Here is a 23,739-nt window from a genome sequence, read left to right as displayed (position 1 = left end):
ACCCCTTGCTCCCACACTAAATTGCCACAACTGTGGTCCTTTGTGAAATCTTTCTTGCATCTCTTCCTCACTGTTCTTTCCTTTCATTGATGTCCACTGTCACTTCTTGTTGCTGTCATGGGGTCTTCCTGTAATGACACTTCTCCCTGTCCTCATCTCCTGCTTCAGATCTGGAAACTGGATAACCAACCAATTGTTCTGGGGCTGAGTGTAAAATTGATGGCCTATAGGTTTATCCTGTGAATGAAGAGTTGGTAAATGGGTCTTGTGGCTAGTTAGACACTACTTTTGTTTCCCTTTCCTGATATTTTGCTGAGTTGAAGGTTGCCAAATTCCAGATTGGCTAGCGGTCCCTGTACCAGAAAAACTGGGAAAGTGGTCAAGCCTGCTGGAGCCCACCATCTTTTCTTGCACTCCTAGTTTTCCTCCTCTCTTGGCTTCTGTTTCCACTTGGTTCCTGCTCCCCACCAAAAAAATAAAGCAGATGTTTGCTTATATTCTGTCCTGTCTGGGAGAAAGGAACTTGGAGTCACTCACTCTAAGATTTATTCCTGCCTGGGAAATTGCCATTTTAAAAAACGTCTAAAGACAAAGGAATCCATGTCTACTGGTATACTTCCAGGCACCTGGGAATTCTGGGAATTCATGGGGAGGGGAAGTGGGAGCATTGGATCAAGGGTTAGGGACTGGGTGTTCCTTTGGTGAAGAGACTGGGTTAGTGGAGGTGTTGTGGATACCCTGAAGCTCTGGGATGTGCCCTGCAGGGTCCAACTGCCTCATGTAATGGGGAGCGTGCGTCTGCAGCGGCTTGCTGGCTACGTCATCGTGCGGCATCAGTCAGCCTTCACACTGGCCTGGGACGGTGCCTCAGCTGTCTACATCAAGATGAGTCCAGAGTTCCTGGGCTGGACCCATGGGCTGTGTGGGAACAACAATGCTGACCCCCAGGATGATCTGGTGACCAGCTATGGTGAGGCACAGACAGGTGGCCTCTGAGAGGTGTTGGTGGGGATTGGGGGACAGGTCAGGCTGGGAGGAGTCGGAGGGGACTTGGAACAGAGCCCTGGGGTCATGGTCATGGTATTAAAGACCCCGTGGAAGCCCAAGGGCCCCTTCCTAACAAATGTGTGTCCTTGGGCATGTTCTTAAACTACTGTCAACCTCAGGTTCCTCATCTGCAAAAATAGTCATAATAAGAATTCCCACTAGGGTTGTGTAGGTATCTAATGGACACTTTGCAGGTGGGATTGACCCTGCAATGTGGGGGATGGGGTGGGTAGGCAGGGAGCAGAGGGCTAGAGACAGCCAGGGAGAGAATTGGCCCAGCTAAAGACACCTATGGAGGAGTGGTAGGAAGTGAGTGAAGCGTTCAGGGCCAAATCATGGTGGCTCTGGCCAGAAGGGTCGTGACCCCTTTTGAACACCTACACCATACTAAACACTTTACATGCATCATCTCAAGTAGTCCTTGCATCAATCTCACTGGGGGATTATGTTCCCTATGGCAAATATGAGGCTCAGAGACACACAGGAACTTGTTCAGGCTAACACACCAGTTCTCTTTCCAGTGCGTGGTGCTGCATCCCCTGAGTTTGGAGCTATAGGGAGCTACTACAGGTTCCTGAGCATTCTTGGCTATTACTACCAAATAGCTTTTTCAGGAGAATGGCTCAGTTGGGAAAGCCTGATTGGGATGGGAGCTCAGGAGACCGGATTCTTCAAAACTCCTTACCCATCCCTTGGGATCTGCTTTCCCTTAGAGCTTTCTGTCCCTCCTGTACACCCAACCCCATCACTGCCCCACCATGATGTCACTTCCCTCCTCCAGGGAAGCTGACTGACGACGTGGTTGAGTTTGTGCACAGCTGGCAGGAGCAGGCCCCTAACCAGCCTCCAGGGCCCACAACCTCCTCCCTGCCTCGCCCACCGTGCCTGCAGCAGAACCCAGGAACCATGCAGGTCTGGAGCTTGGGGAAAGACTCCGCCACCCTAGAGCCTGACGTGCTCTCCAATTCTTCAAAAGCCACTGGCTGTGGGACCTGACTGGCTGGTGCCCTTGGCCCTATCCCTCTCTTCGCTGCCCTCCTCTCCTTTTTTCTCCAGTTCGAGTTGGGGTTCTCTGTGGGGCTGTGTGTGGCTTTGCCAGCCCCCAGCCCTGGCTCCTGGTCCCTTGCTCTAGGGCGTGTATGAGCAGTGTGAGGCTCTACTGCGGCCCCCGTTTGATGCCTGCCATGCCTATGTCAGCCCTCTGCCCTTCACAGCCAGTTGTACTAGTGATCTCTGCCAGTGAGTAGGGGTGGTGTGGGCTATGGGGAACCCTCTTGTATTGGGGTGAGTGCTCAGCACATGGGCCACCAAGCTGGGTGATCCCAGACACTGCCAGATCTGCTTCCCAAGGCTCTGAAATTCTTATCTGCCTAAGTGGGACAGAGTCATCCCATTCAACTGAAGCCTGGAAATGGGGCCAGACCCCATTAGGATCACACAACAAGTTAGTGGCAATGCTGGGACTAGAATCCAGGATTTGTGGCTCAAGTCTAGGCATCTGTTCACCTAGATGCCTTCCTGGGCAGCCTTTCCCAGTTGGGTGGAGAGGAGAGGTGCCCTGAAGCCCTGGCAGTCTCTATGGGATGGTGGCGGGCTGGTGGCACTTTGGGTTTTGTTCCAGTGAGACCCTTGGTTTCTCTGCACAGATCAATGGGCGATGAAGCCACCTGGTGCCGGGCACTTGCAGAGTATGCCCGGGCGTGTGCCCAGGCAGGGCGGCCCCTGCAGGGCTGGAGAACCCAGCTCCGGCAATGCAGTAGGTGCAGCCCAGTAGTGGGGCAGGGAGGGCTTCAGGCTGTGGGTGGCATTCTCAGGCCTCAGCTCAATGTCTTGTCCTGCTCAGAATCACAGTTGTCAGAACTCTCAGCCCCAAGGTTTTATTACCATGTGACAGATGAAAAAACTGAGGCTCAGAGTGGGAGGGACTAGCCTGGGTGATTCTCAGAGCCTCCCCTTGTAATTCCTTCTCCTTGTCAACTTCCTGGGCACCCAGTGCTCCCTCTGGGACTAGGGAGTCATGAAAATCAAAGCCCTGCATCCCATCCCCACCACACAGCCTTGGGTAGGAGCTGGGTCCTGGCAGAGCCAGGGCCAGTAACTGACAAACCATGGACCCCCTCCTTCCCAAGCTGTGCACTGCAAGGAGAAGGCCTTTACCTACAATGAGTGCATCGCCTGCTGCCCTGCCTCCTGCCAGCCCCGGGCATCCTGCGTGGACAGTGAGATCGCCTGTGTGGATGGCTGCTATTGCCCCAATGGTATGCTAGGGGCAGACGTAGGTGCCTGGCACCATCTTTCTGGCCTGGCACAGATGGGCATCAAATAGGAGTTCAGAAGATGCCTGTTTGTGGAAGGAAGGAAGGAAAGGAGGGAGGGAGGAAGGGAGGAAGGAAGAAAGGGAAGAAGGAAGGAAGGAAGGAAGGAAGGAAGGAAGGAAGGAAGGAAGGAAGGAAGGAAGGAAGGGAGAGAGGGAGGGAGGGAGGAAGGAAGGAAGGAAGGGAGAGAGGGAGGGAGGGAGGAAGGAAGGAAGGAAGAAAAAGAAGGAAGGAAGGAAAGGAAAGGGAAGGGAAGGGAAGGGGGGAGCAAACAACAAATGAATAAATGATTTAAGGGAAGTGAGGGTGGGGACAGAACTGCAGCCTCTTGAGAGATTCGTCAAGACATTTGATTTCATAGGGATATTTAAATTAATCAGAACTGCGCTTCTTAAGGTGTGTATGAGAACAGGTCATTGGTTTATATATACATATACATTGGTTTAAGCATTGGTCTATGTATGGGGACTGTATCTGTTTTTCAGTATATAAATTTGCAGCACATCTACAGTGTGCAACTCACTTGGCTAGGAGGATGGTTGAGATAAAAAATACAAAGATAAAAGCATTGACTTTGGGAACCAGAATCTGGTTTCAGAGATATGACACTCATATGACCAGTCTAGGGTATGATGTGGTGAAGGCCAGCTCAGGGGTTCAGACAAGAAGAATTACAGGAATTCAGAATGGGGAGAGGTTGTCAGGGAAGTCATTCCTGGAGGAGGTGGTGCCTGGTACCTAAGCTGTTTTCGATGTGGTGACAGGCTTTTGAGAGGTGGTAAAGAGAAGCTCGTGTGCAGGTTGGGAATGGGGTTGTGGGCAGTTCTCTGAGCAAAGGTCTAGAGGTGGGATTCTTTCATCAGGTGCTCACTTCTGGCCTGAGCCAAGGATTTATGGAGGAGAAAGTTTGGAAGTGGGTTCGGAGATGAAAGAAGTTAGACAAGGGGATCTTTATCGCAGGCCCTGGGGAGCCACAAATGGTTTGTGAACAGGGGCAGAGGTGAGTTAATTGGCCCTTTGCTGTCACTCTAGGGCTCATCTTCGAGGATGGGGGCTGCGTGGCACCAGCTGAGTGTCCCTGTGAGTTTCATGGGACTCTGTACCCACCTGGCTCTGTGGTGAAGGAAGACTGCAATGCTTGGTCTGTGTCTGCTGCTGGGAAGTGGGGTGTGGGGCATGGCCACTGACGCTTTCCACGAGGGCTGCCCATCTGGGGTCTAGGAGTGCTAATGGCTGGCGTCAGGGCACTCAGTACCTTTGAGTCCCAGGGGAATCTCGTGAGATCCAATCCATGGGGGAAATCTCTACCACCCATTTTAGAGATGGGAAGACTGAGGGCTGTGGGCTCTGCAGTTTCCCAGCATCTAACCCAGGCCTCGAGGGGTGACCTTTTGCCTCCACGGTCTCTGTGTTTTAGCACATGCACCGCAGGCAAGTGGGAGTGCAGCACAGCTGTCTGCCCAGGTATGTCTGACCCCCACCTTGTACTAGACTCCCTTCCACCAGTCTGGTTTTTGGGCAAGGAATCTCTGGGGGCCAGGCTTGCTGTGGGTGGGGGTGTCACTCAGTTCCATTGGCTAAGCCCGGGCCCCTGTTTCCTCAGAATCACTTTGCCGGATTAAGGTCTGGCTCCAGCCCCTGCCAGGAAGGGTTTTCCAAAAGGAGAAGGCTTTTCCATGGGTTCCGTATATCTAAGGACCTTCCTGAGCTAGGAGGACTTGGACTAAGGCTGGTCCTCAAGGCCAGGCCCTGGTCTCCCCTCCGAGGGAGATCCCCAGGGCAGGGCTGTGCCTGTCTTCAGAGAGTTCTCTGGGAACAGGCCTGCGTCTCCCACTGCCCAGGGCTCTCAGAGGCCAGGCCTCATTCCTTACACTGCTCTTATTCTGGAGGGCAGGGTGCTGTGTCCTCCTCATGCTTGGAGCTTGCAGGGCAGAGTTCCCCTGGGGCAGCTCCCGTGGCTCAATGGTCTTTCTTTACCTCTCAGCTGAGTGCTCAGTGACTGGTGACATTCACTTCACAACCTTTGACGGCCGCCGGTACACGTTCCCCGCCACGTGTCAGTACATCCTGGCCAAGAGCCGCTCTTCGGGCACCTTCACCGTGACATTGCAGAACGCCCCATGTGGCCTGGTAAGAGCTGGGGTTCCCCAGGCCCGATCCACCCAGCTACTCCTGCCTACTGCCCCCGAGAGAGACTGGGACTTAGGACAGGGCTCAGGTCTTCCCACGGCCCCCACCTTCTGCCTCTTCTCTCTGGGGAGAAGACTGGGTTCCAGCCCAAGCACCTCTGCTGACTGAGTCACTTCCCTTTCCCGGGCCTCAGTGGGTTTTTGGCTTTTGTTTTAGGATTTTACTACCTAAATATATATATTATATTCATGTGTATATATATGTACATATGAAAGTGTAACACTGGCACTACTTTTAAATCAATTAATTTATGAAACAAATCCCTTTAGAATACCTGCTGGCATTGAAACAGTAAGTGGAGCTTGCAGTGAGCCGAGATCACACCACTGCACTCCAGCCTGGGCAACAGAGTGAGACTCCGTCTCAAACAACAACAACAACAACAAAACACACACACACACACACACACACACACACACACACACACACACAAAGAAATGTAACGGTTATCTACAAAAAGTTAGTTTTGATGGTTGGTTTCCTTCCATACTTTACGTGTCTTCACACACAAAGAAAATTAATTTTCAAACATTTTACATTCCACAATTTTTTTACAAGTACACCATTTTGCACTGCTATGGTCTTTATAAAGGACTTGACTTAAAATTTCAAATAAAAAAGAATGAAGTTTCTAGGATAACTCTGTGTCTTTAAAGAGCACCCTTATACCGAACAATTTGAACTGGCATGCAGGCAACTTCTTTTGTTGTTGCACATTTGTATTAGGAAAATTACACCCATTTTACAAAAAAAAAAAAATCCCAAAATATTTACTGAAATAAGCTCAAAACAATGTTAGAAAGACCAGTGTGAATGGCACACAAAAATCTCTTCCTTATAAATTATTAACTGGAATTTCTGATCATGGAGTGGACCTCAGTGTTTTTTTAAAAAAAAATCTCTAAAATTGGTTTAATTCAACTTTTATCTTCTCTGCTTCGTTGGATTGCATCTTCAACATTCGTCCCTCTCTTCCTTCCTTCCTTGCTTCTTTCCTTCCATTCTTTTGTCCTTCCTTCTGCAAACATTGAATACCTATTTGCGCCAGAAGCTGAGCTGGGTCTTGGAGACTGGGATGAATTAGACATGGCTCCACCTCCCTGGGCCCTATAGTTTGGTGAGCAAGGCAGGCAAGTGAACTGTTGTAACTGGGCTATAGCCAGCTGTGAGAACATGGAGGGCACAGGGTGGATCTCCACGGGGGAACTCCTTGTTGTTGTTGTTTTACTTGGGCACTGGGTGACAGAGGTGTGAAGTGGATCCAGAAGGGCTTCCTGGAGGACATGACTCATGAGCTGTGTCAGTCACCTGTGAACATAACTGAGAAAATGGCCAACGTGCAAGTCTGGGGTAGATGGGGGTTGGTTTGTTTCTCAGCAGAGACTCCGTTGTCCCTGGGCTGATCATGCTCAGCCAACCCTGGAAGCCCCAGTCTGGGCTGTGCCCAAGCTCCTCCCTGTGCATCACAGCAGGAGCTCACACCCACAGCCAGGGCAGCTGCCCCACAGTCCTGCCTCCCTGCTGGCCTTGCTCCAGCCCCTAGCACTGAGGACCCTGAATGTGAGCAGGCATCAGCTGAAGGTGTCACTCCATGGCCCTGGGGACACAGACTGAACTGGATGAGGCAGAGGACTGGGCTTTCTTCTCCTTTTGGCCTGAGTGTCCCCCTACCTTCTTTCTGCTAGAGAATGGCCCGGCCCTGGCTTGGCTGCTCTCTGAGTCAGGAGGCTGCTCTTCCTCAAAAGTGGGGTCATTCCCATCACATCCTGAGGGTGGCATAAGACAAGACAGGACACACAGGCACAGCCCAGCGGCTCCTTCCCACTCACAGAATCCTGGGGGCTATTGGGCCTCAGGGTCCCTTACTCAGTATCCCCTTCTTTTTTTTTTGAAGACAGGATCTCACTCTGTTACCCAGGCTGGAATGCAGTGGCGCAGTCTCAGCTCACTGCAGCCTCAACCTCCTAGACTCAGTGTCCCTTCCCACCTCAGCCTCCCAAGTAGTTGGTACCACAGGCACATACCACCACGCCTGGCTAGTTTTTGGTTTTTTTTTTTTGGTAGAGTTGGAGCTTCATCATGTGGCCCAGACTCGTCTCGAACTCCTGGGCTCATGGGATTCACTTGCTTCAGCCTCCCAGTGTTGGGGTTATAGATGTGAGCCACCATGCCTGGCCATCAGCCCTTCTCTCTACCAGGTCTCTGATAGGTGGTGGGCCAGCCTTGGCCTGAGGCAACCCTCTTCTTTGCGGGACAGTGCCTCTTGATAGCAGGTTCTTTTTACCTTGGGCCAGCTCTCCTCCTTGTGACTTCACCCATGTGATGGGCCCATGGAGGGCCAGCCCTGTGCCAGCTCTGTGCTGGGCATGATGAGGTTACGCAGAGTAATCAGACCCTGATCCTATCTCCAGGCTCTTGTGGTCTGTAGGGAGTCTTTAGACAGCTTCCATATAAGCTACAACACCATCAGTGCTGTCACAGGGGAGCTTTATGGAAGGAACAGTCCTTCAGGTCAGAAAAAAGGATCAGAAAAAACCTCACGATAGAAGTGGCATTTGGTCTGAGGGACCTAAAAAGTGAGCCTAAAAATATTCATAGAAATCAGTATGCCTGGGTAAGGAGAGGGAGGGCACTCCAAGGGTTGATTAGATTATATGAGAAAAACAACAAGGTTGGAATATTCCAGGATCCATTAAAGCAGATGCAGAAGGACTTGGCAACTGACTGACTGTGTCTGGTGAAGTGGGGAGTGTGTGGGAGAGAAGTTAAAGATGAAGCTATGACTGCAGTCTTGGGTGACCAGCATGGAGTGGCGCGGGGACATTCACAGAGAGGATGATAATGACAATGATAAAGTATTTACACAGTGCCTTGAACTTTGACTAATTACTTTGCAAACAACATGTGATTTAAGTCTTAACATACCCCATGTTGTAGTTATCATTCTCCCCATTTTAAATATAATGAGACAGGTTGACAGAGGCTTGGGGCATTTCCGAGAATCCACAGCCAGCAGGAGGCAGAGCTGAGCCTGACCTAGGGTTGGAAGTTATCACAGCGTCTTAACACATCCACCCCAGAATCTATGCAGTGTTTGCAGTCCTCAAAGGGTTTTTTAAAGTAGACTTTATGTTTTAAAACATCTTTAGCTTTACAGAAATATTGCCAAGATAGTACCTAGAGTTCCTGTCTATCCTACAACCAGTTTCCCTTGACATCCTACATTAGTAGGGTACATTTGTTAAAAATAATGAAACGATGTTAATAGATTACCATTAGCCAAACTGCATACCTTATTTAGATTTCTAAAGTTTTTTACCTAATGTCGTTTTTCTGATCCAGGGTACCAGGTTACATATAGTCATCATGTCTCCTTAGGCCCTTCATAGATGTTACAGTTCCTCAGATTTCCCTTGCTTATGATCATCTTGAAAGCTTGAAGAATGCTGGTCAGGTGTTTTGGAGAATGGCCCTCTATTGGAATTTGTCTGATTTTTTTTTCTCATGGTTAGACTGGGGTTATGGTTTTTTGGGAGGAAGATCACAGAGGTAAAGTGCCATGTTCATCACATCTTATCCATGGTATGTACGATCAACACGGTTTATCACTGTTGATTATGACCTTGATCATCTGGTGTAGGTAGTATTTTTCAGGTTTCTCCACTGTAAACTTATTCCTTTTCCCCCCTTTCCATACTGTTCTCTTTGGAAGGAAGTCACTATGGGCAGCCCACACTTACAGAGTGGGAAGTTATGCTCCCCCTCCTTGAAGGCAGAGAATCTACATACATTGTTTAGAACTTTTCTGCCAGGGAGATTTGTCTCTTTTCTCCCATTTACTTATTTATATCAGCATAGACTTATGGCTATTTATTTTATACTTTGAGTTATAATCCACTACACCTTTATGCTCTTACTTGAATTGTTCCAGCTTTGGGCACTGGGAGATCATTCAGTTGACTCCTGTGTCCCTTTGACATACCTTCATCATTGTGTGTGTATATGCTGGTGGTGGTGGAGCTTGAGTGTGTGTGTGTGCATTCACATCTTTACTTTCTGGGCCTATTAGATGCACCAGGCCTATCATGTATAGTTCCCGTCCCAGTCCTAGTATCATCCATTTCTCCAAAAATATTACTAGGCTCTCCTGGTTCCTTTTATTGGACAATGGTATTAGAATCAAGATCTGGGTATGAGATGTGCTCACTGCTACTGGGGTATGACTTCTTTTAAGCCTTCTTAGCTGACAGAGAAAGGAAATATCCTCATTATCTGTGGGGGACTGGTTCTAGCACCCCACTCCCCACAGATACCAAAATCCACAGATGCTCAAATCCCTTATGTAACATGGTATATAGTATTTGCATATAACCTATGCTAATCCTCCTGTATACTTTAAATCATCTCTAGATTACTTATAATACCTAATACAATGTAAATGCTAATATAAATAGTTGTTATGCTATATTTTTCGGGAATAATGGTAAGAAAAGTCTGTACATGTTCAGTACAGACGTGAACATCCATATTTTTTTCCAAATATTTTCAATCCGTGGTTGGTTGAATCCATGGATGCAGAACCCCTGGATATGGACAGCTGACTGTATATGCATAACCATGTTTATCTTTGTATATACCCATAACTATAAATATTTCTCTATATAACCATCTGTCTCTATATGTGCTAAACATGACTTCATACTGATCATCCAATTCTAATCCATTCCACATGGATCATTCTAGCTTCCTCCTCTTGCTTATCTGTAAATACTCACACTAACAGTAAGAAACCTGGCCTTCACCATACACCATCCATTTACCTAATTGTTCAATTCCAGTATACATGTATATTCCTATTATTAATGTATATCTCTATAGGAAATAACTGTATCAACTAAAGTACAGTTTTCGTGCAGTTTCTTTTGCCTTTAGTCTTATAAATTCCACTTATTTACAAAGTTACTTATGTCAACACCTTTCCTCCCACTCTTTCACTGAGTTTTGTTTCATACATTTGTAATGCAGTTAGATTATTTTGTTGTCATCTACATTTCATGCTGGGATCCCCTCCTACATGGTTGTGAGAATTTGCCTACAGCAAGTTTCACTCTTAGTAAAGTTCTGTGGGCTTTTGCAGGTAAATGCAACCTCCAAAATATTTTATGCACATTTAAAAATCTGTACCCAACTGGGTAGGATTGGGTACAACCAAGTGTTGTTGTATCTCTATTTTGCAGAGGAGAGAACTGAGATCTGGAGAATTTAAGTGACTTCCTTAAGGTCTCACAGCTTTCAGTTACATTAGGATTTGAACCTGAAACTTTTGACTAAAGGGTGTGGGCTTTATTCCCACACAGGTGACATGTCCAGAGGGGACTAGAGGATGAGTGGGTTGAACAAAGAAGATGATGTTTTAGACACAATGATTTTGAACTGTTTCAGGGATTTTCTGTCCTCCTGGGCAGGAACTCAGAAGGATGCTTGTGGCTTGTTGCACAATGTCTTTCTTTAAAGTTTCAAGCCCTGATCGTTCTGTCACTTCACTGTGTCACTCTCCTGGTTCACTTTCTCTGGTTGGCTGTTGGACTTAAGATAAAGTCTAAAAATATTTCAAGGCTCTGCCTAAGCTGGCCTTTACCTACCTCTTGAACCTTTTTAAAAATTATTTTTATTTTTTATTTTTGTAGACACAGGGTCTCTCTATGTTGAGCACGCTGGTCTTGAACTCCTGGGCTCGAGCCATCCTCCCGCCTCAGCCTCCCAAAGGGCTGGAGTTATAGGGGTGAACCACTGTGCCCAGCCTTTAACCTTATCTTAAACCACTTTGCCTGATGGGTTCTGGTCCCTTTGGTCTTCTTTATGCCCTTGAATGCTTTAAACGACTTCCCATAACAGAGCTTTTGTATAAGTTGTTCCTTTTGCCTGGATGTCTCCTTCCTCCTCTTCTCTCTTTGCCCAGCTAGCTTCCATGCATCCTTCAGATTTCAACTCAAATGTCACCGTTTTATGAGCCTTGGTATTCTAATCTGCAAAATGGGGATGTTAGTAATACTTTCTTAATCAGATTGTTATGAGAGTTCAGCAAGTGAATATATATAAACAGATTTGAACAGCACCTGCACATACTAATTCCATATGAAAGTTAATTGTTGGTTGTAATATCCTAATAATATTGTGGTATTATTATGGCTTTTATTATTATGATAATTTTATGTTATTATCATTCCCTAGGAAGGCCTTTCCTACCTCTGCAGACTAAGTCTGGTTCAGTCATATGCTTTTCTAACACTCTACACCTGCTTATAGCACTGATCACAATTATAATTGAATAATCAACTTTGTAATTACTTATTTAATGTCTGTGTGCCACACAGTATGTAATTTCCATGAGGACAGAAACTTAGTCTTATCACTGAATCCATAAAGTCTGATACAGTATGACTTGCACATATTTGGTGCTCAGTTAAGTGTTTAAATGAATGATCGTGTGGATGTTTTCCTGTGGAGGGAGGTATAAAAGGGGCCCAATGTGTGGCCATTTTAGAGATAGAGAACCTGAGGCCAGAGAATATTACCTCATTTCCTGCCTGCTTGTCAGTGGAATGCAGGATGTGACACATGAAATGAATTATAAAAATACCCATAAAGCGATGAAATTAAAGTTCTGGGTTGTGATGAGGTGGGGGAGGCCAGTGTTTCTCAGGCTGGACTCTGGGCCATCTGGGTTCCATCTCTGCTCTGTGTCTTCAGATAACCTGAGAGTTGACTATCATTTTTATTAGTGTTATCACATTCTGCCACTAACCTTCTCCAACCTGAGCCTCTGCCTGCTCATTCCCAGACGAGGGCATTTGGTTGGATGATCCCTGATATCCCTGGGGCTCTGTCTGTCATTCTGAGGAAACTGTCTCTCAAGCTGGGCTGGGGTCTCTGTCCCTAGAGGGCTCTGTTGTATCCAGCAGGATGGTCAGACCAATACTGCCCCATTGACCTTTCTATCTCTCCAGAACCAAGATGGAGCCTGTGTCCAGTCAGTGTCAGTGATTCTGCACCAGGACCCTCGGAGGCAGGTGACCCTGACCCAGGCAGGGGATATCCTTCTGTTTGACCAGTACAAGATCATCCCGCCATACACAGATGGTACAGTTTGGGGTAGACAACAGACCTAGTTGGGAACTGAGGGTTTGGACCTTTCTTCCCAGGCTCCGCTGGCTAAAAGGACTGCTACACTGGCAAAAACTCATATTCTAGTACTGGGTAGATCAGGATAGGGGACACTTTGGTTGCAAAAATGTGGACTCCAAAAATGTGTCTTTCTCCCACCTCAACAGGACAGTGGGCTTCCTAGTAGTATGATGGCTTCTCCTAACATGAGCATATGCGTGGGTGTTTCCCATCCTGACTCTCATAATTTGTTTATTAACTACTTGTTATACTGTCTGATTCCACAAGGAATTTATGTGTAGCTCATAAGAAACGCATGTAACAAAAATGGCAAAACGATTAAGAAATAAAAACCTAGCACCAGAAAGAAAGAAAACAACAGGGGCTCAAGGTTGGGAGGAGTGGGGATGCACTGGGTGTCAACAGGCTGCAGAAATAAATATAAACCATAAAGGGTATAAAATGTTCTACAATAAAATCTAAAATTTAAATTTGTTACACTTGAATCTAAAATTGTATCATAAGCTTCCATAATAAAACTGTGTTGTAGCCACTGTGAAGAGAATGGGTAGTTACAGAATCCTCCTTCTGCTAGAGGAGGAAACGTGTACCAGTTCCTTCGTGGGAGCAAAGCTTTAATTGGCACTTGATGCTAAAAAAAATTTCTCAGCCCAGGCTGCCATGGGAAGTTATCTCTGGGTCCTGATTTCATCACTGAACAGGGTTTCCTCAAGCCTCCCCAAACTAGCTTCATGGCAGGCATGGCTTCAGTGGGGGCGAAGACTGGGCCAGGTGTGGGAGTCTGAGCGCGCCAGGCAGGTGGTGGTGGTGGGCGGGGTGTGTACTGGCTGCCCTCCCACTCTCCCCTTTCGGATTCTGTGCCCAGACGCCTTTGAGATCCGTAGGCTGTCCTCCGTGTTCCTGCGGGTGAGGACGAATGTGGGCGTGCGGGTCCTCTACGACCGTGAAGGACTCCGACTGTACCTGCAGGTGGACCAGCGATGGGTGGAGGACACCGTGGGCCTCTGCGGCACCTTCAATGGCAACACGCAGGACGACTTCCTGTACGTAGCCCTGCCATGGAACCGGAAGAAGAGGGGAAATGGGCCCCTTAGGGCTGGGTATCTAGAGGCAAGGCTTAAATGTCTCTCCCATGGGCCTTCACTGTGCCCAGCATGCACCATTAGTTATTTATTTCTCTACATTTACATTTAAGTATGTTTCTTTAAAGCAGCGGTTTACAGTCCTCTATGTGTGGAATCACCTCAGGAGCTTGTGAAAACACTGATTCCTGAGTCCTGCTCGTCAAGATTTAGGGTGGACTCAGGAATCCTATTTTTGATAAGCACCCCTAAGATTCCAGTATGGGAGATCTATGGGCCATACCTTGAGGAATGCTGTTTTAGAATGAGGTCTTAAAACCGAGTACCTCGGATGGACTTTGATTTGGCTCATGGTTTTGTTTGTTTTAATTGAGGTTGACACCACCTTTAGATGAGCGTAAGCCCCTAGTGAGCCAAGGACACTAACATTCCCACTTTCTAACCCACCAGGCAAGTATAACTCATATACCTTTCCTATCTGGTACTTGAAGGCTCTTGAGTTTGCACCCCGTGAGCCTCCCAATATTCAGGGAAAGGCTGTTTACTGTGAGCTGACATATTTGGGCACAGACATAGGTTAGGAACTTGGGAAGTTTCCTCGAAAGGAGAACAAAGGGTTGATTTTAAAGGCTGGAGTTTCTAGCCAGTCCTTCGAGTTACATGTATTAGGGGATGCAGAAGAAACAGGGGAGGCATTCTTTAGCCAAAAAAGAGAATTCAGATTTGCTGTGAAGAACAAGAACAAAATAAAGCTCAGAGCTTTTCAGTGCATATACATTTAAAACTGTGGCATTCTTACTGTGCTTTGCCTGGTAAGGCTGATGTTAGGGTAGCTGGCCAAATAGCAGGAGGAGACCTTGGTTTAGTGTGTATGCTGTTTGCCACTTTCCTAAATGTGACTTCTGGGTAAGAATATTGCCCTACCTAATATGGGTGCACTCATTGCCCTGGAACAATATATGGGCATGGTGGGTGCCAGACAGAACCTGAGCCCCATAGAGACCATGACCTCCCTCCACTCAACACCTACACCTGGGTTTGGTGACTCTTGGAGACTTGTGATGTCTAGGAAACATGCTCCTCCCCCTTCCTCCCTTCACTGTCCCTTGTGTGACAATTTCCTACTGAGAGAGCTGAAGGGCGAGCCAAGGAGTTTTCAGGAACTGCCCATGGAGAAGGGGGGAGGAAAAAAGTCTTACCCCCATGGGGTTTGATACTCTTCATGATGTCCCTGTTTCTTTTTCTGACCTGAAGAGTTGGGGGTGGGGAATGAAGCCATATTCATTCCCCGCCCCAAGTGTATGGTCCTAGCCCAATTTGAGCCCTTTTGGGGCCTGTTAAATGTTGTGTGTGTGCGTGTGTGTGCCGTGTGCATGTGCATGTGCATGTGTACATCCATAACTCTATGTGTTTGAATGTGGCTGTGTGTGGATCACCTTGGCTATATGCATGTCTGGCATATATTTGTGCTCTGTGTGTGTGTGTTGAGAGTGTGTGCATATACATGTTATGTATTTGGATGAATACATGTGCTCCTCTGAGGGTGTGTATATGGATGTGTAGATTATGACTATGTGTGTGTATATGAGCAAGTAGGTGCTGACCTGGATCTATGCTATTTGTGCCCCTCGGTCCACATGGGCAAGTGTGTGAATATGGCTATGTCATGGCTTCAGGTCTCCAGTGGGTGTACCTGAGAGCACCCCACAACTTTTTGGCAATTCCTGGAAAACGCTTTCTGCTTGCTCCCCGCTGATCCCTGGCTCCCCACTGGACCCCTGCGATGTGCACCTGCAAGCTGGTGAGTTGGTGGAGGAAGAGGAAAGGCATGAGTGAGTGGGCTGGGGAGGACTGCTTTAAGAGAGATGAAAAGGGAACTCCAGACAGGAGGGTGCTGGCCAAATTTGTAGGAGTGATAAGAAAAGGAGGAGCAGCAGGGAGGGGAAAGGAGAGACAGTGAGGGCCAGGCAGGCAGGAAGCCTCATATTCTTCCACTATCAGATAAACACACACACCTTTATACTGGCTTCTCCATCTCAGGGCAAAAGCAGAAGTCGGCCCGTGGCCCCACCAGGCCCCACCCTTTTTGCCCATGCCCCCCCATCTCTCCTTTCTCACCTCCTACTCCCACTGCCCTCTGCCATGCCCCAGCTGCCCTGGCCTCCTTCTTGTTCTTTCTACAGTCAGGACTGCTCTTCTCTCTGGGCCTGTGCACTTGCAGTTGCCTCTCCTGGAATGTTCTTTCTGTAGACACACACATGCCTCAGTTCCTCACTTCTTTCAGATTTGTGCTCAAACCTCACCCCCTCACTGAGGCCTTCCTGACTGCCTGAATTCAAATTGCAGTTGCTCCTCCTGCCTCGCCTCACACTCCCCATGCTGCTTCTTAGCTTTCTCTCCCTCCTTAGCTTCTTCACCTTTGAAGTTTCTGTATGAATTTTTTAGTGACTGTCTCCTTTGACCAGAATGTAAGCTCCAGGAATTTTTGTCAAGCCGCATATTCACACTCAGGTGTACTAAACCACACCCATACTTTCCCAGCCAGCTGTACACTGAAGTAGCTGCCTGCATCCATACTGCACGTGCATACACACACACACACACACACACACACACACACACACACACACACTCCCCTGAGCCCTGGGGAGAGAGAGAGGCTAAATCCTGGGACACCAGGTAGACCGACCCCTGACCGCCTGGCTCCTATTCCTCCTGCCCCAGCCTCCTACTCAGTGCAGGCCTGCAGCGTGCTCACAGGAGAGCTGTTTGCGCCCTGCTCTGCGTTCCTGAGCCCAGTGCCCTACTTTGAGCAGTGCCGCAGGGACGCCTGCCGCTGCGGGCAGCCCTGCCTGTGTGCCACGCTGGCCCACTACGCCCACCTGTGCCGGCGCCACGGGCTCCCCGTTGACTTCCGCACCCGCCTGCCAGCCTGTGGTGAGTGCCCCACCCATGTGAGACTGGCCTGGAGGAGCCAGAGCTCCAGACTTGAGTGTCCCCTGCCCCCGAAACTCTCCACTGGGATGCCCTCCAGTCTCCTCCAGCCTGACGGCACCCAGAGCCTGCTTCTCCTCCTGCGCCCTCTGTCTCTGCCAATGGCCCCCATCCCCTCCGTCACTGAGGCATAACACCTGTGACCTGTGACTCAAGACTGCATCTGTCACCCCTACTTCCAGTCCATCTCAAGTCCTGTCAGTCCTGCTAATCCCAAATTCACCCACTTGTCACCACCTCCACCACTCTGGTCAGAGCCACCTTGCACTGCACCTTTTGAAAGACCACTGGCTGTTGCCCTGGGGTTTGAGTACACACACGACTTCAGTGTAATGAGCCAGCTCCTACCTGTCCCTACCCTGACTCTGGGCTATGCTCCTTCCCATGTCTTCGTCACCTCTGTGCCCCCAGCTCTAGTACAAAGCCTGACTCTCAGTAAGCTTTTAGCAAATGTTTGTTGAATAAACGAAAAAGGCACTGTACTGGGAGTCAGGAGGCCTGAGTTCTGTTCTAGCCCTGCAGGTGACTTGCGGTGTGTCCCCGGGCAGAGCCCTGATTCTCTCTGAACCAAAGTCTCCCCAGAAGGGATTGGACAGGCCCACTGGTTCTTAACCCTGGTTGCATATTAGAGTTACCACAGGAACTTTCAAAAGATTCACACATTTGGGCCACATGGAGTATCAATGAAGACAACATATCTGGCAGTGGGGCCCAGGCATCAGCATCTTCAGAAGCTCCCCAGGTGGCTTTGATGTGCAGCCTGGGTTGAGAACAGCTGAACTTGATGGTCTCAGTAGATCTACTGGATCCCACAATGTGTAGGAGACTCTGGGAGGAGTGGGACGGTGGCCACACAAGGAGAGGGCAGTCCTGAGTCTTGGGACAAAGGGAGCAAAACAGGCTGCTAGAGGGAGCACGGTTGACTTCCACAACCTGTGTGTGACACAGCCAGGGGAGTGAGGGGGTGGGAGCGTGTGTGTGTGTGTCCACACACCTGGGCTCGTGCGTGTGTCTATGCGTGAGTTACGGGGGTGGGTGCAGGGCCTTAGCGGGTGGTAATCTCCACCCCTTCCCCAATATCACTACCTCAGAGGAATGCCTTTTGGAGGAAAGGACCTGCCAGTGGTCTTCCAGGCTGAACTTTGTAGAAGGGCCCACCCGCTGCTTTGCCATTCCAGCGTATTGGTAGGCAGTGGGACTCTGGAGTCAGATCTGGGTTCAGAGCCCGCCTCTGACCTTGACCTGCTGTGTGACCTCAGACAAATGTCTTAACTTCTCTGGATCTCCATTCTCCTCATCAGAATGACAGCCCCACTCCACACAACTGTGGGGATGAGGGAGACAAAGCATGTCCCCCCCCCCCCGCCACTGCAGCATTGTCCTGTGAGGCCACCAAGGAGTATAGCCCCTGCGTGGCCCTTTGTGGACAAACCTGCCAGGACCTGGCCAGCCCTGAGGCCTGTGGGGTTGATGGTGGCGATGACCTGAGCAGGGACGAGTGTGTGGAGGGCTGTGCTTGCCCACTGGACACCTATCTGGACACCCAGGCCGACCTCTGTGTCCCCCGGTGAGTGGGCCAGCTTGACCTCTGAGTTGGGTGGGCAGGTGAGGCTGGGGGACTCCAGGGCATCTGAGACTGGGGAACTTGGCTGGGCTTCTCGTGTCCCTGCTTTCCCTCACGGTTGCAGGCCAGACCTTGGTGGGTAAGGTGGTTGGGCTGCCTTCTTGGGGCCTGCCTCCCAGATCTCTCCTCAGCCTTGGCCTTTGGGCCATTCTAGCAGCTTCGTCACAAGACACAACAACCCCACAGAGCCCAAGGGCCCTCTCTCTCCTCATTCCCCTCTCCTTCCACAGAATCTATTTACTTTCCGGTATGTTCCAGACATTTCTAGGACTTGGGAATTCAGCAATGAACAAAGCAGAGTTCAGCCCTCATGGAGCTCACATTCTAGGGTTGCAAGACAGACACATAAATGAACAGACACTTAATGGACAGGTGGCAACAAGAGCTGTTGAGCCAAGTAAGGCAGAGTAAGAGCAGGGAGTCCCGTTCCTGGTGTGTTAATTGAGGTAGGCCTGGAAGCAAAGCCTTTCTGCTGAGGTGAGGTCTGAGCAGAGACCTGAGAGAGTGAGGAAGGGGGCTCCAGGAAGAGGGGGTGGCCCAAGGCCCAGCTTGTTCTCAGTGTGGCTGGACGGCAGAGCAGGAGGAGGATAGTGGGAGGCAGCAACCCCATATCATCCTGGGGTGACTGGCAAGGTCCTTGGTCCCCTCCAGGCCTCTGTTTCTCCATCTGTAAAATGATACATATTCAATTGGTGGTCTTCAAATGGTGGCAGGGCTGGAGAGAGGCCCCTTTAGGGTAAATAGGAATCACTCATAGGCCTTCCCAAACTACAGAATCCTCCCTTGAGATCCAGACATGTCCCTGGCGGCTCTCACCCCTTGATGTTGAGTGTTGCCAACAAAGGGGGTCTGTGTGGCTTACGTAGGGAGAGGGAGGTGGTTGTTGAGCAGCACTGGAGCTGGGGAGTTCCGGCGTCCCGTCCGTGACTCACTGCCGTGCTCCAAGACCTGCACATGCCTGTAATCGGCAGGTTCTGTGGGAGCTGTGTGAGGAGGAAACAGCCTTTGCCCTTAGATGACCTGCACAAAAGAAGCAAGACAGCATAAGAATCCCTACCTCATAGAATCCCTGCAAAGAATCAATGAGATAATATATGCGGGGGGCCTGGCTGGGTGTCCCTGGCCAGAGGTCAATGTACTTAACAACCAGTACAGCACTGAGCAACTGGAATAGATGCTGGGCGTGAGTAACCAGGACACCTGCGCCAGGAGGCAGCACCAGCTGAATATCTGCCCCGTTCCTGACATGGCTTGGGCTCAGGAGCTGTGCTCCTGTTCTTACTGCCCCTCCCTTCCTCAGTCCAAATGAGGCTGACTGCGGGAGTGTCTGGAGACCAGTGACTGTCCTTGTCAAAGCTTGAATCTGGGACCCATCCATGACCTCTATCCCTGGTGCCAGACTGGCTTTTCCGCTCGCTGGAGATGTGTCACATGTCACTGTAGATACCATTACTTTTCCCTGTGTCCTTATGCCCCTGGTTGGCTGAAGGTGGGGTCCCTGTCCTTAGCAGTCCCTGCCCCAGCTCCTGAAACTGCTCACCTTGCTTCGCTCCCATTTTTTTCTAGGAACCAGTGCTCCTGCCACTTCCAGGGAGTGGACTATTCCCCCGGAGACAGTGACATCCCATCCCTGGGCCATTGGTGAGCTCCGTAGGGAGCAGTCTTCTTGTCCTCTCTTTAAAGGGAGGCTGCTGACTGAAGACAGTGCAGCTGAGTCTGTGAAGGGACACCCAGCCCTGCTCTGTGCAGGGAGGGGGAAGTGAGTGAGGATGTCTGTCTGAACTCTGCAGTGACCCGAGTGCAGTGACATGGGGTGTCTGGAGCCTGCAGTGACTCAGTCAGCTAACCCCGGGGCCTCTCTCTCTCTCTGCAGCCACTGCAAAGATGGAGTCATGAGCTGTGATAGCAGAGCCCCAGGTAAGGGTGGCTGGAGGGGTGAGGCCCTTCTAGGGGCTCCACATGGTGAAAGAGAGTGGGGAGTGGAGCACTGATCAGGCTGTCGCGAGCCCACTCCAGGTTTCGCCCTACACTGGGACTTCTGTATTCCTTGCCCTCTTGGCAAAGACTCCAGTTTGGAGCGTGGCACCTGAAACCCTGTCCCAGCCTCAGCCCAACCCTAGTGGCTGTCCCTGCTGCTTGCAGAGGAGAGGCGGAGACTTTGTCTTCCTTCAGGGCAACCACCTGGGGCAACCACGTTGAGTATCTGGGCAGTTTCTTGACTTCCTTTGGGTCCCAATTTTCTCTGTCTGAGCTGTCATGTATCTACTGAGGTGGACTCTGCCCAGGACAGTGCTGGGTGTGGGGTCACAGAGGTGGGCAGGACAGCCTGGGCTTTTGAGACCCTCCTAGGCAACAGAGATAGGGATGGGGTGGAACAGTCGGGGGTCAACCTTTGAGAGGCTGGGAGGTGGGGTAGGGCCTGGGGGCTGGAGCATTCAGGGAGGGCTTCCTAGGATAGAGGAAGGGATCGGAGAATAATCATACAGTAGGTGGTTAGGAGCAGGGCCTCCGGAATCATCCAGCCTGGGTCCACATCTTCCCCAGCACTCACTTACTGTACAGCCCTGGGCAACCCACTTTACTTCTCTGGGCCTTCATTTCCTCTTTGGCATATAACCTGGATTCCTGCATCCTCCCCGTGTTTTGTGCATAATCCTGGAAGCGCTTTTCCTTTGGTCACTTCTGGCTTTGGATTTCTGGCTCTTTGGAACTTTTATCTCACCTCCTGTGCCTATGCCTTTCTCTCTGGTTCATCCCAGTCTGGGCATGGAACTCAGCTCCGTTTTATTAATTTTCATAAAAAGGATCACTCACACAGTATGAATGTGCAGGGCAGATCTTACTGACGGCTCAGGGAGAGAGGGTGTGTTCATGTCACAGAAATAGTGGTAAAAGGACTGTGACTGTCTTTGTCATTCAGAGTCCTCTGGCCCCCCTGCCAGACTGGTCATCCTCTTTCTAGCCCCTCTCCTTGCCCCTCTGGGGCACTTCTCACTTTATGATGACTTTGGGGAGGAAGAGAAGTGGCTTCACTCCTTTATTTGGAAAAATGGGAGACGATACTACTTCCTAGAGTTGTTGCAGGATTCAATATAATGATGCAGGGGAAGCGCCTGGAGCAACCTGGTATGGGGGACGTGCAGCGATGGGTCCTGGTGACCGTGGTCCCATTGTGTGACAGACAGCACAGATCCATCCCTCCCTCTGTGAGGCGTACCTGGGAAACCAAGCAATGTCCAGCAGCAGCCAGGGCGGGAGGAGGCTTCTGAGCCCATCTTTCCCTTCATCCTCCTGCTGCTGTCCCTGTAGCCCAGGAGCCCATACAGAGGCCCCAGGGCCTCCGCTCCCATCTTCTTCTCTTCCAGCTGCTGCCTGCCCAGCAGGCCAGGTCTTCGTGAACTGCAGCGACCTGCGCACAGACCTGGAGCTGAGCAGGGAGAGGACGTGTGAGCAGCAGCTGCTGAACCTGAGCGTGTCAGCCCGTGGCCCCTGCCTCTCGGGCTGCGCCTGTCCCCATGGGTAGGTACCCATGGTGTCGTGGGCCCGCAACTCTGAAGGGTGGCAGAACCAAGGGTCACAGGGTGGAGTAGGGGCAGGGAAAATCTCACATGGCCTTGTAGGAAGGCACTGGCCCGGGCTGGCCAGCCACAGCCATAATGGCCAGAGAGGAGTCTGGGAAAGAGGAGGGGCTGGTGATCCAGCCTGGAGCGTGACCTGGAGGAGAGAGCCCTGGCCGCTCATCTGTGAAATGGAACCATCATCACGCCTGCCACCGTAACAGGCTGCTGTGAGGAATCAATGAGCTCATTCAGTGGAAGCACTGAGTGGGGTATCTGGCACGCTGGGTGCTGCAGTGGGTTGGAGACCACTGGAGAGGAAACCCAGGTTCAGCTCTCAACTTCTTCCTCTGCACAGTTGTGATCAGAGACCTCAGGAGGAGGGTGATGCCCCTAAAATACTCAAAAAAGAAGACCCCACCCAGAGAAAACTGTCTCATTCCCAGGTCCCCAAAACTCTGCCATTAAAGCTGTGAGAGCTGCATGAGTCAGGCTCTGTGGGCATGCCTTGCGTGGGCTGTGTACACTGAGGTGGCCCAGGGCCTGCACCCAGCTCTGCCCGTTCTCATTCCCAGGTCTGGGCTGAGAAGACAGCTGGCACCTCATCCCGTGCCTCGGCAACACCAGACTGTGCCCTTCAGCCTATGCAGAGATTAGTGGCCTGGGAGTTGTGGCCCAGGCCTGGCAGCCAAGGAAAATGAGATGGAGGTCAGGGCTTCTAGGGTAGGAAGGGAAGGGGACAGTCAGTTGGAGTTTTACTGCTTCTAAGACACTTTGATGTTACTCCTTCAGTCTCAGAGCATCCATGATAAAGAGGTAGGGAGGACCATGATTCCCATTGTGCAGATGAAGAAATTGAGGCCAGGGGAAGGGTTTAGGGAAGTGGTGCTCAAATAACCACGACTCAAACCCAAATCTCCTTACTCCAAGCCCAGTCGCTGGCCCAGAGCACATGAGGTCCAGGATCTGGTCCCCTACGCAGAGATCATAATGTGGGTTGTGAGCCTGCCCCTTTCAGGCAAGAGTGCCTGAAAGAGAACCTGCAAGCGACCCTAGGCCTGACCACCTGCTGCCACTTGGGCCGCAGAGTGGCATGTGAGGAGTATCTTTGTCACTGAAGGCCCCTTGTGACACCATCCTGTGTGCACAGCCTGCCTCTCAGCCTGAGGTCAGGAAAAGTCAGGGTGTCTGCGGTCAGGAACCGAGGGTCACTCACTGCCAAGAGTGGTGGCAAGGCCATAGAGGCACAGTGGAAGGGGGGCCGGAATGGAGACTGGGAGACCAGGCTCTGGGCTCAGTTTGGCCGATGACCCATTGTGTGCTGTATCAAAGGCTCTCTAAGGAGCTTACACACATGCCTCAGGGGCTTGTCAAGGTGAAATTGGTACAGTCTCAATTTGTAAGGGAAGGGCAGGCATTTCCTACCATCCTGGAACATCCTCTTGCTGGGATAGGGCTCCCAAAGATGCCCAACCATCCTTAACAATCCCTACCCAGGACCCTTGGTAACCACGATCACCTCTGTGTATGAGAGTTCCGACTGTCTGGCCGCCATGCCCTTCTCCATAATGTATCTAAGAATCTCCAAAGAACGGTCTGTGGCTGTCTGTGCACCTCTATATTTCTTTGCATCTGGGGTCTGGGCCCTGGGGCCACTAGGCAGTGAGGCACAATGAGCACAGACTCTGGAGTCAGGCTTGAACCCTGGCTCTACCACTTCCTGACTGAGTTAATTAATTACCCTG

General features: G+C 50.3%; 1 protein-coding gene and 1 long non-coding RNA gene across 3 annotated transcripts in view; one reads left to right on the top strand and one right to left on the bottom strand.

The window, feature by feature from the left end:
• The window catches only part of LOC105486963 (otogelin), a 108,496-nt gene that overhangs the window by 8,021 nt on the left and 76,736 nt on the right, over window positions 1-23,739 (top strand). The window contains exons 6-21 of the mRNA XM_011750160.2: window positions 765-970; window positions 1,829-1,959; window positions 2,180-2,286; window positions 2,694-2,803; window positions 3,177-3,305; window positions 4,395-4,503; window positions 4,780-4,826; window positions 5,347-5,492; window positions 12,560-12,692; window positions 13,603-13,780; window positions 15,496-15,620; window positions 16,544-16,756; window positions 18,188-18,380; window positions 20,004-20,078; window positions 20,311-20,354; window positions 21,803-21,956. Of these exons, the coding sequence (XP_011748462.2) occupies window positions 765-970; window positions 1,829-1,959; window positions 2,180-2,286; window positions 2,694-2,803; window positions 3,177-3,305; window positions 4,395-4,503; window positions 4,780-4,826; window positions 5,347-5,492; window positions 12,560-12,692; window positions 13,603-13,780; window positions 15,496-15,620; window positions 16,544-16,756; window positions 18,188-18,380; window positions 20,004-20,078; window positions 20,311-20,354; window positions 21,803-21,956 (2,100 nt within the window). The remainder of the gene's footprint in view (window positions 1-764; window positions 971-1,828; window positions 1,960-2,179; window positions 2,287-2,693; window positions 2,804-3,176; window positions 3,306-4,394; window positions 4,504-4,779; window positions 4,827-5,346; window positions 5,493-12,559; window positions 12,693-13,602; window positions 13,781-15,495; window positions 15,621-16,543; window positions 16,757-18,187; window positions 18,381-20,003; window positions 20,079-20,310; window positions 20,355-21,802; window positions 21,957-23,739) is intronic.
• Window positions 18,967-23,057, bottom strand: LOC105486962 (uncharacterized). 2 transcript variants are annotated; one of them, XR_011610788.1, is made up of 5 exons: window positions 22,919-23,057; window positions 21,655-21,864; window positions 19,978-20,178; window positions 19,254-19,457; window positions 18,967-19,104 (listed from the first exon to the last, which is right to left on the bottom strand). It is a non-coding gene; the product is annotated as an uncharacterized lncRNA (long non-coding RNA). The 2 variants fall into 2 exon arrangements; XR_011610789.1 differs by having other exon boundaries at window positions 18,968-19,104; window positions 19,300-19,457.

This window comes from Macaca nemestrina, chromosome 12, assembly GCF_043159975.1.
Source record: "Macaca nemestrina isolate mMacNem1 chromosome 12, mMacNem.hap1, whole genome shotgun sequence".
NCBI lineage: Eukaryota > Metazoa > Chordata > Mammalia > Primates > Cercopithecidae > Macaca > Macaca nemestrina.
Note: the sequence above shows the minus strand (reverse complement) of the source record. Positions and strands in the feature narration are given on the sequence as shown.